At 41.0% G+C, this 16954-nt stretch overlaps 1 protein-coding gene across 6 annotated transcripts in view; it reads left to right on the forward strand.

Annotated features, from left to right (window-relative positions):
• The window catches only part of EYA1 (EYA transcriptional coactivator and phosphatase 1), a 92853-nt gene that overhangs the window by 26082 nt on the left and 49817 nt on the right, over nucleotides 1-16954 (forward strand). For 3 of the 6 annotated variants that reach the window (XM_075415247.1, XM_075415250.1, XM_075415249.1), the window contains 3 exons: nucleotides 2062-2184; nucleotides 8656-8738; nucleotides 9156-9342. In XM_075415247.1, coding sequence (XP_075271362.1) covers nucleotides 2062-2184; nucleotides 8656-8738; nucleotides 9156-9342 — 393 coding nt within the window. Of the gene's footprint in view, nucleotides 1-2046; nucleotides 2185-8655; nucleotides 8739-9155; nucleotides 9343-16954 lie in introns of all 6 variants that reach the window. The other 3 variants (XM_075415246.1, XM_075415245.1, XM_075415248.1) reach the window with 1 other exon arrangement.

Genomic DNA, 16954 nt, shown 5'->3' on the forward strand with positions numbered 1-16954 from the left:
TTCACATGTCAGCATCCCTCAAGTGTTCTCCCTAGGGCAGAATTTGGGAAGGTGCTGTCTCTAGCCTCTTTATTTTTGTGCTCCCCCAGCTCCACCTCGATGCAGCTGAGCAGGCAGGAAGGGGGGCGGTGGGGAATGCCACCGGCAGCCGCCTCCCAGGGGCTCCGGGCTCTGGTTCAGCTGCAAAGCCCTCGAGGAGGCTGGAGAATTTCCTGAAGCTCCCTCCTCCTGCCTGCGCCCGTAGCAGCATCCAGCAAAGGCTTTGCTCACCAACTTCATTTCTGTCCAGATATTGGCAGTCCTCTTATGTTTTCTCGCAGTCCCTTCTCGCTTCCTTGGGAGAAGGAGAGGGGGCATCAAGGTTTGATGAGTCAAAGCCTTCTGGATGAGAGTGGGTGGGAAGAGTAGGTCCCAGGAGATGAAAGGCTCTTTGTAGCTTGGAGGCTTGCAAAAGGGCACGTCAGTGCCAAGTTGTCTTCACTCAAGTGGCATCCTCCTGCTGCTGCATTTGATCAACTCCTCCCTCTTCGTCTGAGATGGAGAGTTGAATCAGGCTGTTAAAGCTGTACTAGAACTGTGATGCATGATTTAGTTTAACTTTCTCTAAGCAATATTTAATCAGCATGTCAGAAGTCCTTAAACAGACAATAAATCAGGATCGTTGATACCAAAACATCCATAGCAAGAGTTTCCCCTTGGAAACGAGGTGTCGGATTCGTCATTGGGATTTTTTAATTGTAAGGTGAAACAGAAGAAGCCAGTAAGCATCAGGGAAAAAGCAAGCAAACAGGGTTAGTCTGGCAGTTGGCAGGTCTGGCAGAAGGAATTAAGGGTAATTAATGACAGCAGTTGAAAAATAATGATTTAAGTGGCAGAAAAAAATATGCTGCAATTTGTATATAGGGAGACACTGAGGTTTTGCCAACACAGTAACTTCTCAGCCCTCTCCTATCTTCAAACATTGTTGAATATTGCTTTTTAAAAAAAAATCCAACCAGGAAATAGACTTAGATTAACAGTCATTTTCAAAAGAATGTTGCTAATTCACACTTAGTTAATTCAGTTCAAATAACGGTGGTTTCTGAACAATGAAGGTATCACTGAACGCCACAGTGAAACCTAAGAGTATTGTATTACTTTTCCATTGCTTTGGCTATAATTATTTTTAAATGGTAGTTCATGTTGGGACAACCTTGTAATTAAAACTAAGAGACAGAGGCTGAATTGTGTGTGTTTCTTCAGTGTTTCACTTGCTGATATTTACTTGCTTGTTGCCGTACAAATTGGGGGAAGAATCACTGAAGCTGGGAGGCAAGTCATTAATTTAATTGGACTTTGGATTCTTTTATTACTAAATTTGGAAATGAGAGGATAATGTGATGTGTAATGGATTTCCCTGTCAGTGCAGATTAATGACTCACTGCTATGTTTTTCCCAGTTTGGGAGGTTGCTTCAGGAATAGTTCCTGTCTATTAGGTGTTTATTTGTTAAAAGACTGCCTCCTATAGTGTTTAATTAGCTATGAAAATCATCATTACTCTTAATGCTGCTCATTCTCTTCATCCACTTTTAATTCCTTAGAAAGCCATTGCACTCGGAGCCATGTAATTTTCATGTAGGAACATTATACAATGCAAATCTCAGTTATGTCATTAATGGGTGGATGGCAGGAGAGCTTGGCTGTGCTATGCTACGTTAAAGTCGTATAAAGTTGCTAATCTGCCTCTGTGAAATGTCATGAATATATGGAAAAGTTAGCCCCTGGCAGGAAAGGAAAAAAGGAATAATGCAGCTTCCTGTTCATGTATAAATTTCTTTTGCAGTTATTGGAAACACAGTTTTGAAATTAACCTCTCCCTGGTGAACTTCAGTTTTACGTGTGCTTTTAGACTGCCCTTACCCCGATCATCTCTGCATGCTCTCGGTATTTATTCTTTCGTGCATGCGATAGTAGGTATACGTTAAAAATGCTGTTAATGAAGTGATTTGATTTTCCGTCCCTGTTTGAATATGAACAAATAGATTTGCTGTCACTAACTGATTTAGGTGCATTGTGGGCAGGCATCAAGACAGAAGGTGGATTGGCACAGTCACAGTCACCTGGACAGACAGGATTTCTAAGTTACGGTGCCAGCTTTAGCACACCTCAACCTGGACAGGCTCCCTATAGCTACCAGATGCAAGGTCTGTATAAACGGATATTTCCATTAATTAGATATCGTTAATGCTATGGGGTTGGGTTTTTTCCCTTCTTTCTTTACATTCTTATGATAAAAATGAATGTTTGCTCGGGCACTTACCTCTGACATTATTGCAGTTGGAGCTGAAATGATGATTGCCTTTGCTGAGAGCAGTGACGGGCTAGCTCTCAGCATTTTTGGAAGATCCCTCACCTAGTGACTTCATTAATTTTTAAATAGTGAAGTGTTGTAGTGTTATTACAGTAAAAATGTATCTCCGAATAGCAGCAGTTTAACGAATAGTGACTGTGACAAAGCAGGTCCTGGAAAACGTGTCAGGATTATGAATTTAGGAAGTGCCAAATATAATTTGACACCTGAGTGTGTTTGGGGAGGGAGAAGAAGATAAAAATACCTACTGCAGCTGTGGAGGTAGCTAAGTAGTGATTGAAGTCTGTTTCTTTGAAGTCTATTTAAAAGTCTTTGTATGTGCGGGCTATTGTTATCAATTATATTTTGTAGCCTTACTTGCCTGCGTAGTTTACTTAGTATCTTTCCACCTTGTTCTCTCAATTCCTTTTTCCCTTTCTGTACTGGGAACTCACTGGGTGTGCCTGGTTCTGGATTTTCACCACTTTAAGGGATATTTAAAAAATTTATTTTTTTTTTACTACAAATAGCTAATTTTGGATGTTTGATGCAGGACTTTTCACTCCTGAATTTGACAGTTGAAATTAGGTGTGTTGCAGATTTTAGAATTGTTGAAATAAGCGATCACTCACAGAATTAGACCACATTTTTTAAAAGTTTAGCACCTCTCTTTATTATTATCATGCTCCATTTAAACTGTGTGCCATCACGTAAATGCTCCATGAAATGTCTTGAGGGAGAAGTGCTTTCAGAGACCAAGTGAATGAGATTTTGCTTTTGTTCCATGGATTTAAGGGTATATTGATCCAGTCCTTTGCTTAGACACAAGAAATGGCTTTTTGGTTTTTTTTTTTTGTTTGTTTGTTTGTTTTTGCTTTTTTTTCTTAAATCCTCTTTTGAACTGTGTGTTGAGTAGCTCTGTAGGGCAGAAGCGACCATCTGACATCTAAAGCATTGCTTACTTGGAGTGTGCTCTGACAAGTGAGAGGAAGATAGTGTAAGAGTAACATGCAAGCTTTCATCTGCATGCTGAATAGTGGTGATCTTCTACTCATCGGAGTAAATATAACCATAACCAGGTTATTGGTTTTGCTTTCTGCGTATAACCACACCAAAAAAACCAAACACAAGTACCTCCCTGCCCCAAAAAAACCACCACCTCTCTTTAGGAGAGAGCTCAAAATGCTTGCCAGCAGCAGCTGCGAGGAACTCCTGGATCAACATTCCAGCTTTTAAGGAGCTGATAATTCACGGTTGCTAGGAAATACAGTTATTGAAAAATCATGTCTATGTTGCCTGTAATTTCTATTGCAGTAGTGCCTTCGTGCCACAGTCGTGTATCGGGATCCTGTTGTGCTAATTTATACAGACAGATTAAAATATAGTCCCCCTAGAAGTTGGGGGCTAAAATAAAACCCACAGGCAAGGAGGGCCTAATATAACAATAATGCTGGCACTGTTTAGGCATAATAAACAGTCGTCACCCCATATTGGTTATCTAAACAGCTCTAAAGGTGGGGTGTTTTGCAGGACACAGAGCAGAGGGATGTGAATAAAAAGGGATTTTAGGGAGGACGATGAAGTAGTTTTGCAGATGTCTATGGGAAACTCATTCAATGGACGGAGGGAAGGGGGACCAGCATGGGATAACGAGAGAGAGGGCTTGTTGGAAAATTTTAAGAGTAAGCAGTGGATTCTGGCATTAGTAGGACAAAGCTAGGACTCGGTCAATGGACTACACAGAAGTCTGTCATAAAGGGTATTGGTCTGTTTTCTACAATATGCAAAATGTGCATAAGCAGAATTGTCAAGGTCATGAAAGGGTGGCGGTTGTCAAGAGACGGAACAGTAAGATCTTGGAAAGCATTTCAGCTGCACACATTGAAAGGCAAGATCTAAAAATATTCTGCAAAAGAAGCGTGTTAAAGATGACCCAGTTGTGAAGTTCTAACGAGAGGAGCCTCAGAGGCATTGATTTCATGATAACATTGTTTGCAGGGCTGAGGGAGGAGGGGGTCTGAGCCCGGGCTCTGCTCCAGCGGTGCCGTGCTTGGGCTGAGAGCTGCCCACCCATGGAAGGCAGCAGATCCCTGACAGCCTGGCTCGGGCGGAAGAGCCACAGGTCGGAGCCTGGGAGTGCCCGTGGTGTGTATGCCATTTCTGTGGTGCTCATGAGCAGCACGGCGTGGGGGTGCGGGAGGGACTGGCCTCCTACAGAAACCTTAGAGACTGTAAGAATGGAAGTAAGGAGAACGTTTGAAATGAAATGATCGGTGGAGTTGTTAGAAGCTAAGCAGAGAAGAATCACATTGCTGAGCAAGTCTTTTTCACAGTTAAATTTTGACAGTGTATGTCTATACTATACATGAGAATATGTGTCCTTTTAATGTTTTCGTTAGGCTAACTTTTGAATTTGAAACAAATTTAAATTGATGTAATTCTTCCTTTTGATTAAACAGATGTTAAAAGTAAACAGGAACATTTTTTTCCCTTATTTAATTTTGGAAGGAGAGCCTATTCATAGTTTCAGCTATTATTTAAGGACAAAATTGATTCTCTTGACAGAAGACGGGGGTAGTGCTGCTGCTGTTCAGTTGTTTGTGCAGAAACCTCCAGAGAGGGAAATGAGTTTATTCTCCCTTTCCCCTCTAGCAGTGTATGAGCAGGCTGCAGCCTCGGCCTTGCCGTAGCCTGCAATAGCCTTTCTTCATCTCCTGTGTGCGGCTGCTGAGCTGCTGAATGGGGATAATGGATCCCACAACCCAGCAGCCTCCTCGGGGCCCTGCTGGCATTCTTGCCTGCAGTGAAGGGGATTTCCTAGGGGCCTTGCAGTTGCCGTGCTCGGGCTCCCTGACTGGGGTTACCTCGTGCTCGAAAGCTTTAGAGTTATTCTGGTTCCTCTCCCTGGGGTGAATGTCTCCCTGCAACGTGAAGGCGCGGCCCCGCGGTGCGTGTGCAGCTAATTAAACCCAGTGCTTTTCCTGACCCTGCTAAAATTACGGCGTGATTAGTCACCGAACAATAGCGGAGGGAGAGACTGCCAGCTTTTGGAAATGATGAGGAAAATTGCTGCCTGTGACTCCTCGCGAAGGTTGTTCTGGTAATTGGGTTTTTGTTTGTTACAAATTTATCATCCCTATAATGGGGGTGTGGAGGGGAGAGGGTGGGAAGAGGACCAAGGCGGTTCTGGCACCCTGTCTTCCCACTCCTCCCCCCTTACTTTAATGAGTGTGTTCCTTATGCTGCTTTTCATATAAGTTGCTTCATAGACGTTGAAAGACCACTTAGATGACTAAAGGCTGTGGGAATGGGCTGTTGTTCCCATACTGGCAGAGTTACAAGGATTGCTCAGTGAGGATAACGGGAGTGGAGGAGGGCTGGGGGAAGCGCCAAGGAAGGAGCTCCATTTGCAGCTGTCTTCTGGATTATCCTTTAGTTGTGATAAAAGCGTGGCTTTTACCCTGTGCCCGAGTATCCTGCCGCTGGAAGCGTACTAGACCTGTGATGAGCATCAGCATTGTTTTAGTTACCAAGACTGTGATGTTTAAGAATATGCTAACCAATTGGTTTGGGAATTCATCCATAAAAAAAGTAAATGTTAAGGTATTTGGTTATTATTATGCAGTATAAAAATATTGTGCTGGATGGCTAAGCAGTTACTAAGACAACAAGGGGGAGTTTGCCAAGGATTTTCAAACAGTGTAAGCAAACGGGAGAAACCTTGAGTTTAAATAGCCCATCTGGCCGTCCTTGGCTTTCCCAGGAGAAACTTCTGCCCCATACGTTGTACCCTGGTGATAGACACAGCCCATGGCCGGGAGGCTGCACTAGGAAAGCAAATGGGCTCAAGTGGAAAGGCGCAGGGGAGGACGGCATCCTGCACCCAGCAGCGGCACTGGGGCGAGCCCGCGCCGGCTCCCAGCAGGCTCCGGCCGCCTGCCGACGCTCACCACCATTCCCAGCTCTAATGGGGGTCCGCACTCTTTGCAAGAGAGACCTTTGACCTGCGATTTACAGCTTTTATTGCATTTTAAAGCTACGTAGCTGGACAACTTGGGGCAGTAAATCTCACGCGTTTCGTAGAGATTCTTATTTTTGTGTTTGTTGCGCTAAGGCAGGAACAGCAGCTCTATGCCATGCCACCGCCGATTATTTAAAAAACAAATGGCAAAACTGGAGTATTTTAAAAACAACTTTAGGCCAGTAGTTCTGGGTGGCCCACAGAGCTGTTTCTGAGAAACCTGCTTCATGTTTGTTACGGTCTAGGAGACCCCTACCCCTCCTCTGTAGGAGCCAGCGCTGACGATGAGATGAAAGAGAGAGATCTGTGTGTTAGGATGTGTGTGTCTTTGTCTGAGAGGCAGAGATGCTGGCTGGCATGTAATTACTTTTCTCATTTGCTCTTGCAAATTATTTGCCAGACTTTCTGTGGGAAGGTAATGTATTCCTCAAAAAAAAAGTTGTTTTTTTTCTTCTTATGAGAGGCCTTTTATATCTTTTTAGAATGGCTCAAACCATTCACCTATAAAGCCTGTGTTTGAATGTGTTGCTGCATCATTCAGAAATAACAAGAAACACAGTGACTTACATTTTTCCAGCCAAAGAGCTCTTAGAAATGAAATAGCGATTCAAAGTTTTGCAATTGAAAATATTTTTCAGCTGTATTTTGGCTCTGGCATTTGTTATAATAAAAAATAACATCTGTTTTCCAATTTTAAATTAAATTTTAAGCAACATGTTTTTCTCATTAGTACTGTTTATCTGTACTATCTGCTAAACTTGGATGTCAACTCTTCTGCTGAAGTAATCTGGTTTTAGTTCACAGGATTAGTAGCATCTATCAACAACCACAGGGCTTTTGCACTAACAGCAAATACAAGAGAGGTGTTTACAGTCATTATCACACGTTAAATTTAAGCTTCATCTTTTACTCCCACTGCTGTTGGACGTATTTCACATCGACTTTGAGGCTTAATTTGTATGTGTTTTTAGTAACTTTTGCATCAAAACATTTAAAGATTTTTCCTTCTTATAGCCAGGATACCTGTCGGTTGGGGTTTTTTGTTTAAAAAACTGAATAGCTCACACATGCCCTTTTAGAGGTTGTACTAAGCATGCAGCCCTGCCTGCCTTCCTCGCTGCAAGGAGTTGCAGGACATGTTGCTTTTCCCAAGGAGTGACCGCTGCATCGGATTCGGTTGTTAGTGGAGTTGTGTCGGGTACAGCAGAGGACCGGTGCAACTGTACGCCTGGCCCTGCTGGTTTCCATCTCTCCTTGTCCCCTTCGTTCACCTGCAAGCTTTTGCTCCCAAGGTCTCAGTGCATCTTTGCACCAAGGCAGATTTCAGTGGCGAGGGAAGCTGTAAACAACCCGTGAGCTTTAATGCAAGCTCATCGCTGGCTGGTGCTCTCCCGCTGGACGAGTTCAATAGGTTGCATCATTACAGACTTTCTGGTGGCTTATGTAGCTTCACCCTGTGCATCCATATGTCTCGGCTGGTGGCTGTGTCACTCCCGGGTTATAACCAGTGAGGGCAAAACAGCTGAAAGGGGGTTGCTGCCCTTTTAGTGGAACAGCTTCTCAGGTTAGGTATTAAACAAGAGCCCCATCTGTCTACTTTTGGTGGCTCTTGAAGGGGGGAGGCGGGAGGTGAAGGTGGTAATTCACTCTCTGGGCTAAATTCAATCTTGGGTGTCCTTTCTCGGAGAGGTACTTTTTTTTCCCTTCTGTCCTGCCCAGTAGACTCTATCAAAAATAAAAAGTTTGCGGCCCAAGGCTGTGTATGATTGATTAGTGAACCCTAATGGCTTCGCAGTCGGGCTGAGCTGTTGGGAGCAGGGAATTATGGCTTTTGCTGCTCCTGCGAGGGGCTGAGGCTCCGGGAGGGGGGAGGACCTGGTTCTCAAAGGTGACAGGAGAAATGGAGCCAGGGGGTTCAGCGAGGGGAGAGGGCATCTCTTGGGACAAGACTGGCTGTTACCGTTCAACAAAACCTGAAAATAAACCCTCATTACTTCCACAATGCTGGGTATTATTCAGAGGGGTGGGATGGCCTAATTAATATTCAGTCAGACCCGAGGTGGCTCCGAATTCCTGTCTCAATTGAAAGTTTTTCTTTTTATCGTAATAACGAAACACAGGGTATAGGAACGATGAATTATCACTTTCCATATATTAACATGTTACAGAGCTGATGACAATCAAATCGGTCAACATATGGCAAATATTACAAATATGCCATATCCTTATGATATAATCGCATGATGGAAGTTATTTTCCGATACTGCCTTTTAGTAATTCACATAATTTTTCATTTCATTTCAGGCAGCAGTTTTACAACATCATCAGGAATATATGCAGGAAATAATTCACTCACAAATTCTACTGGATTTAATAGTTCACAGCAGGTAAATTTGTAAATATGAGTTGAAGAAACTTTGGCAAACTTGGACTTCTCATCCACTGCAAAAATGTAGCCATTAAGTTGCTTTTTGAAAGAAATAAGCATCCTTTCAAGTTAAACTAATGTTTATAAATGTTTTTCTTCAATTTTTCATCTTCCAGTAGTAGAACTAATTGTCTGGGGTTGGTGTGCTTATTCACACAACTTCAGCAGTGTGTCCAATAAACTATTTGTATGAGAAGACATACTAAATTATGTGTAATTTAGATTTCACTTTACAGCCTTACAGTTTTAGGTCCTACAGCATCCAGTCCAGGAAGCATACGTGCTGAAAGTCTAACATGTGTTTGTAGTTACATTTTGGAATTTACACTAAAAAGTAGCAAAACTTTGATGGACGGTTGCTTTTTTTGTCTTGCAGGAATATCCCTCTTATCCCAGTTTCGGCCAGGGCCAATATGCACAGTATTATAATAGCTCACCATACCCTTCACATTACATGACAAACAGCAACACCAGCCCGACGACACCCTCCACAAATGCAACATACCAGCTTCAAGAACCACCATCTGGCATCACCAGTCAAGCGGTTACAGATCCTGCCGCAGGTAATTACATGGATTTTATGGTCCCTATGAGGCACATTTTTGTGAGTTGAAAGGGAGTTGAATTGGATATTTTTTTTTTTTGTGAAGTCGTTGATTTTTGCTTTATTATTTCTTAATCCTGAGCCTGTGGCACGTCTTGCACAGATTCTATCAGAAAATAGACTGCAGAAAAACCGGGATCAATAAAATTTTGTGCGAAATACAAGTTATTTGTATTTATTTGTAAAAGGCTTGTGTTAAAAATTGCAGGATATGGGAAAGTCTTTACACTCAACCTGATGCTTTTAAACTCTGTCTGCATTAAGATAAACTCCTTTGATTTTTCCTAAGTAAGACTGAAACCAAGAGGCCTTCAGACCATAGCCCAACTGTCCACTTGAAAGAGAGCTTTTGTGGTTTTCACTTTGAGAGAACATAATAATGCTTGTAATAGGGAGTTGAAATTGCACAAGTGTTTCCATTTTAAGAAAAGATTCGCAGTGGCTTGTCCTTTTTCCTAGTCATTTTACCTTTCTTGCTGTAATTTGGCAGTCCTTTACTAGTAGAGATATTTTTTGAACATTTATGCCAAACAGCTCCAGCTGTTTTTGGAAATAGGGGGTGAAAAATACTTTTCACATTATTTAAAAAAAAAGTTTACATTTTTTAACAGTTCAAGCACATCAGTAGTTAGTAGGTGGTAGAAGTTTGAAATCTGTCAGAGAGGAAGTCCAAGGTTTCAGATGTGTTTCTCAGTAGTGCGGTAAGAAGCAGCAATGATTTGGCAATGTTATCAGGAGGTTTTTGTCTTGGAGTTTTGTTAGGGAAGGTTGTTTTTAGTTTTCTTGAAGTACTTGATGGGTCTGATCTTGCATGTGCAATGTGAGCTTGAATATAATTTACTAGGACTCTGTTGTTTTTCTGTATGACTGTGTACCTGAAGAAAACATATGTAGTGTTGCCTTTTTGGATACATTTACTGAAAGTAAGTAGGGAAGAAATTACAGCTGACATGTGTGTTTGGTATACATGAGATCACATGTGTGTGCAATGTATTTGAGAATGGAATTTTTCTAGATATATGAATGCATATTGCAGTCTGCGGCTCTTAGAATATATGGATATGTATTGGAGTCTGTATAATTACTTTGCTTTTCACTTTGTTTTTAATTTTTTGTTTTTAATTTCTTGTGGGTTTGTTTGCCTTTTTTTTTTAGGTTGGAAGCAGTAAGTTCATCTTACCCCAAAAAACAAATGTGACCAAATTTTAGCTTTTATCAAGATAGTAAAATTGAATCGTATCGTTTGGGTCTTGATCTTTTTCAAAATCTTTGCACATAGCTTTTTTAAGTAATTGATACTTCCTAAAAGCAACAGTAAACACATATACAGAAAGAGGACATGTATCTTTCCCCAAGCTCAAACTTTGTGGCTTAAAGGCTGTCTTCCTATTTAAATAGTTTTCTGTGCTCTGTAGGCCTGGAAGGAACTTTTTTATCAGTTCCTTTTTAAGCAGTCTTTCTTTTCTCCCTTAGATCTTCCACACTCTTTTTTGTCTAAAAATTTGAAAGAATTTGGTGGGCTTTCTCATGAATGGGTCCTGCGCCTAAGCCCTGATCTAGTTTATGCTTTCGTGTATTGAAAGCCGTACATCCAAGGGTGCCCTACACCTGCTTGCTTAGACATAGCCATTCTCTGGGCGTGTGCACACCTTCTCTGGCGTTGCTGGGACTGCCATCTCTTTGCCCAAGATACTTATGTTACTGATTGAACAATTCTGAAAAGGTTCCTTCAAATGGTTTGCAAATAACAACTCTTAGTGTAGCTGTGGGGTTATCTTGGGCTGGCTGCCTGTACCACAGGCAGGGACACATCTAGGAAAGTACTTGCTGTGGGCCACTCTCTGTTAGGAGAAGCTAATGGAAGCCATCCTTCTGTTCCGCTGTTCCAACATGGTCGCAGTCAGCAGAAGATATAGGGCTAGACCCAGATTTCTGCATTTAACTTTACACATTTGTCTTTATGTATTGAAGTTAGGATTAAGCCCATTTAGCCTCGTCTGTATTGAGTGGAGAGAGGTAAGTACCTGTAACTAGAGTTCAGTCTAGCTACAGTCTTAATCCTGAGGTGCCAAAGGCTCTCCACTGGGATGAGAGCAGTTTAAGGTGGCTGACATACCAGTGTTGGGCTCCTAGGTTAAAATTAGGTGAGAACCTTTCACTGCCTCACGTACCGTCAGCCTTGGTGGAAGGGAAGCAAGGACCAGTCGGTGAATCCACTGCTGTGCCTGCCATTTCTCCTTGGACAGGGTGCATATTTTTACTTTCTTCTTGCTGAAGCTTGTTGCAAACCCTCAGGTGAGCTCACACACAGTATGCTCGGAAGACAAAGCAAGGTTTGGGTCAAACAAAAGAGGGATCAGCATGGAAGAAGGGAATTCTGGTGGAGTGGGGACAAATGAAAGACATATTAGAGAGAGCGAAATTCACAGCTGGGTCAAAACCACAGAACAAAGGAGCAGACTAACCAAATTTTAATTGTAATTAGTTACATTTCTGTAGGATGTCTTGCCACATCTGGTCAAGCTAGGCTGCTGATTCTTTACCACAACTGGAACGCTGCATATGAGGGGTGGTGGGGAGCAGCACAGAGCAATCATATTAGGCTGCTGTACCCCTTTAGTAGGATGGGCTCCAGCTGCTGAATTGCAGCTGTTCTTACTGGGTGCTGATACCCCTAGACATCTTCTATATTTAAAAATCCCCTGTAATCTTTGTGGTTCTGAACTGTGCCAGGACAAGCACAGAACAGCCTTCAGACTTTACAGAGGCACCAGAATAATTTGACAGACATAGGTGGTTCCTATGAATTTGGGCCAGTAAGTGAAATAGAAGAGTCTGGTAAGAAACATATGAAAAGAGAGAAAGTAATTATGTGCTCTAGTGACATTTTTAGTAGAGTTTTGCAGACTCAGAAAGCTCAGATAATTTCACTTAAAATATTTTTAATTCCTTGTCCAAATATAAAATAATCCTTTTATGGTCTCCCACAGTTCCTACTTAAAGATACGAGTTTTTGCCATGCAATCCAGGCCGTCCAGGGGTTCTTGCAGAAGAACCTAAGATTTTCCATGTTCAGTGTTTCTTCTTTCTCTTTTCTCTGTGGATCTGAAAAATTTCTTGTACCTCAGTCATGAGAAGACCTTTTGATTGCACAGAGGTTGATAGTCCCCACCTCCATAAATCAGACATACAAATTAATGTTATTTTCTTGTGCACAGAAGGCTATATTTTTGCTAGTGACATAATCAGAAAATTATTAGACAAAACAATCTCAGTATGACATTTCAAATTTTTAGTGTGTGCTTTGCTTCTGATTTCATTGGAATTTTTGTTTCCATTCAAAGTAAGAATTTTCAAAGTTTTTTTTCCTCTTGTAGAATTTTAACTTTTGCTTTACAGAAGAAAATGTTTTTCATCAGAATAACAATAGAATATTAGGTTCCTTTTGGTATGAGCTTTCAGTCCATACATGAGTAGATTATCCCAGGTATGAACAGCGAGTTGCTGATTGTGTGAGCTGCACTATGTAAGGGAAGTAATAGTAAATAAAAATGATATAATAAAAGTAGAGTAGTGAGCAAAAATTCACTCTGCCTTCCAATACTCAAGTTCACTGAAGTAGATTCGGAGCGAATAAAAAGAAGAATTTGTTCATGTTACATATAGGTAAGCTGTGCAGCTCCTTGCTGCAGGGTGTCGTGGATGCAAAAAGCTTATGCCAGTTCAAGCATTGCTTAGGCAAACTGAAAGACTGGATCTGCACAGACACTGACGTCAATTCAAGAAATTCTTGACACAAAAAAATCACTGGAGACAGTGGATGAATTAGTACTGTGTGTACGCGTGTCCGTTTTGCACTCTGCCATCTAGTCACCTGCTTTTGGCCAGAGTTGAAAGTTATCTGGAACAGATGGAGTTTTGCCCCAATCCACTAAGCGTGCTCTGATGTTCTAAAATAATTAGAGTAACACTCATAACATGTATTCCTAAGAGTTAGTGTAGAAAATGACTACTCTTTCCAAAGCGCTAATAATTTTCTCTTGCAATATTTCAACTCCATCTTCACAGCTGGTAACGAAGAATTCTTGATTTATATGAATGTTTGTTTAGAAATTCAGTCAAAAAAGATGAATTTATCCTTCTATTTCATATGATGCTGTATTTATAATTTATTAAACGGTGTTTCTTGCAAGAGAGACTTGCATTGTTCTTGAGATTTGATCTCAGTTTTCTTGGTTTGTGCAGTAAGTATGTTTAAAATATTACTGGAAGGGTTTTTTTCATATTATTCACATATTTCCCAATGCAAATTAAAAACCCCACAAGGGCTGTGCTAGCCAACAAAAATTGTTCCCAGCCATGGGTCACCATGTTGCTCTTAAAGACTAAACTTCTTTTTCCGTGAACACTGTATCACCTTTAGGATTGCAAAAGGGAAAGCTACTTTTACAGTTTCTCCTTAGATTTCATAACAATAAATTAGATACAGGAAAATAAAACAGAGCAAACAGACTATATAGGCAACTTTTCACTAATCACAGAATCACAGAATAGTAGGGGTTGGAAGGGACCTCTGTGGGTCATCTAGTCCAACCCTCCTGCCGAAGCAGGGTCGCCTAGTATGGAAAGAAATACTGCCGTATTGACAGTACATTGCTGGTGTTCTAATGTTTGCTCTTTTTCATAAACATAAATGAAGAGTAAATCTAGAGCATATATTTATATAGGAAGGAAACTCAATGAAAGTTCTGTAAAAACAGAAATCACACTGGATGCAGTAATGAATGGCGAAGTACAGCACTGGTTTTGCTTTTCTGATAATGATTGTTCCCTTGTTTTTGCATTAACTATGTACAACTACGTCTTTTGTGTTGCATCCAACAATACGTAGCCTGACTCACTGTCACAGGATATGCTGAGGCTAAGAGCTTGGTGCTGTCTTCAACAGGCTTTTTTAATAGATAAATAGAATGTTTGTCATTGGTTTTAGTAGGATTAAAAGTAACAATAATTTCAAATTGTTTGAAAGCATAAATAATGAGTAAGGAAGAAATGTCTGCTAATGGAGGGAGGTACTACCTGCCCATTATAGGATTGCTTCAAGTTTTCTTCTTTAACATTGAAAGTTGGAAAAAAAATCTGACCACTTCAGGGCTTGTTAATACAGTTGTTGTCATACATAGTTAATGTTTACTGTTATAAGTAAGATGTATTGTCAATGTGATATTTTGTCACTATTTATACAGTCCTAAATCAAAAAGTCACCCAAACCTTGAAATAAACTGGCATTTTTGCCAATATTTTCAACAGACTATTGAGGTTTTTTTCTCAAGTTTAGAATATATGCTTGTAGTCCTCAATAGACAAACATTAGATTAATTTTTCAGGTGAAGATTTTGACATTTTGTCAAAACAGCTCTAAAGACGTCCTTCTATGATCCTGTCAGCAGTCATTATTGTATTTCTTGCAGTACTTATTTAGTACTTTTACTTACTTAGTACTACATTAGTAGTAATATTTTTTATAGAGAGGTAAAAAAAAAATAAATCCTCAAATACCTATGTGATTCTGCTGTATTGTTTAATCCAGGTCCAGTTTTATATAAACAGTAAAGGAATAAGTTTGTATAGTGCTCATGATATTTTGTGTTTAACTTTATTTATGCAAAAGTAAGAAAATCATAGTGTGAGACTGACATATTCAAATTACCTATATGTTATATTTTTATTTTGGTATGCAGGAGTTGAAGTAACCCCGGCCTGAGGATTTAAGGTCTTTATTCAAAATTAAGTATAAGATTTGAGGGGAAACCATTAATCTGGGCACAATCTAAATGGAAAATATTTGTACATAGTTACTTGTAGAGACATTTGACTATACTGGCTATGCTGGACCAATCTCATCCATATGATTTACATTGTGACATGAGATATGATTACTTTGATAATGTGCGTTTACTCTTTTTTGCATACCCTTTCAGTGTAGTAGGGAAAAAGTCTGATGAAATTTGCAATGCCTTTGTCAACAGCAAGAGCTCTGCCCACACGCTTGCCAGTCGAATTTACCTAGAGACAGACTTGACTGTGGGATTTCTGGGATAGCTATTTTTCCCCGGATTTGTTATTCGATACTATTGCTGTATAGTACATTGAAATCAATAGTAAGAAAATACAGCAATTACTTAGGGGGTATTTCCATAACAAAAAGAAAGGAATTACAGAATATGGTGTTGCAAATGGTATCTCTGTGGCTATATTGTCTATTCATAAGTAATCAAAGTATTCTTATTTATGAGATGATGGAAAATTGTCCAGTGTGACAAAACCATCAAAGCTGGCCACAGTGATGTATAACACGAGTGTATATGCTTATGAAATAATATGTCAAGTAGCAATAATATGGTGCCTTGAAGCATAGGGGAAAGTCTGCTACAGTATGATTCATGTATTTTAGGTAACCCAGAATGTAAACTTATTTTATTCCTCACAGTTAATGTAGTTATTGTCTGGCTTGGTGTCACCATACACTACAGGGGCTACTACCAGGGGTCGGGAGCAGGGAATACCAGTTGCACCTGAAAAAGAAGGCATACATTTACAGAATCTGGGTTTAAAATGTTTTTCTGACTGACTAGAGAAATCAAGATTGGGACTATTATGCTTGGTCAAGGTTTGGAAGAGGGAACACCAAGTGTGTGAAGCAGAAACAAGCTGTAATGTTTAGTGTCTGCCTGGGGCAGCATGCAAAGAGATCTAAAATTATGTGTCTGTTAATGGATGCAGAAGAACAACTGTTGCTGCATTATTAATACAACCTTGTAAAGGCGTATCACACACAGAAATGGCTGTAGTGGTCCAGACCGATGGATCAGCCGGCCCCGTACCCTGCCTGCCGCAGAGACCATCAGCAGACACCCTGGGAGAATCAAGGACAGCCTAAGCTCGTAGAAGGCTTGCCCTAAGCACGTTTCCAGCTACCATATTTTTTCATCTCGGGGGATTTCAAAAGCTGATGTTGTTTGTATGTTTGGGGTGTGCCTGCATTAGCATTTTAATTTGGAGCAGGAGTCTGTTTTGCTGCAGAGCTTTGGCTCAGCAGAGTAGTCCTAGAGCACCCAGCTGGAGTCCTTCCAGACAAGACTAACCTGAAAGGTGTCCTCCAGGGCAGCTCCTAATTCCTCCAGCCCCAGCTGACGATGCTCAGGAGACTAGATCGGGCTGGACCTACAGTGAAATGACCTTCCAGAAGCAGGCAGTGAAGCCTGGGGTTGTTGCCAGCACTAGTTTGGTCCCAGAGACCCAATTTGCTAATGTGGCATGGCTGTAGCTCCCCGAATGCTTCTCTGCCAGGGATGTCTTCAGGCTCCGCTTGAACCTTTGTAATCTTTTGGGAGCCTGGCATTTTTTGGCAAAATGGGCCACAAATCTCCTAGCTTTTAGTGAACTCCTCCTTCTTGTGTTTAACCTGTCTGCTGCCAGCTTGCTTTGGTGATCTTGCGTTGTGTTGCGACGGGCAGTAGGGAGCTGATCCTCACCCTGTCTTCTGCTCATGATTTTGTGGAGGGATGGGT

Source organism: Opisthocomus hoazin, chromosome 3 (assembly GCF_030867145.1).
Source record: "Opisthocomus hoazin isolate bOpiHoa1 chromosome 3, bOpiHoa1.hap1, whole genome shotgun sequence".
Lineage (NCBI taxonomy): Eukaryota > Metazoa > Chordata > Aves > Opisthocomiformes > Opisthocomidae > Opisthocomus > Opisthocomus hoazin.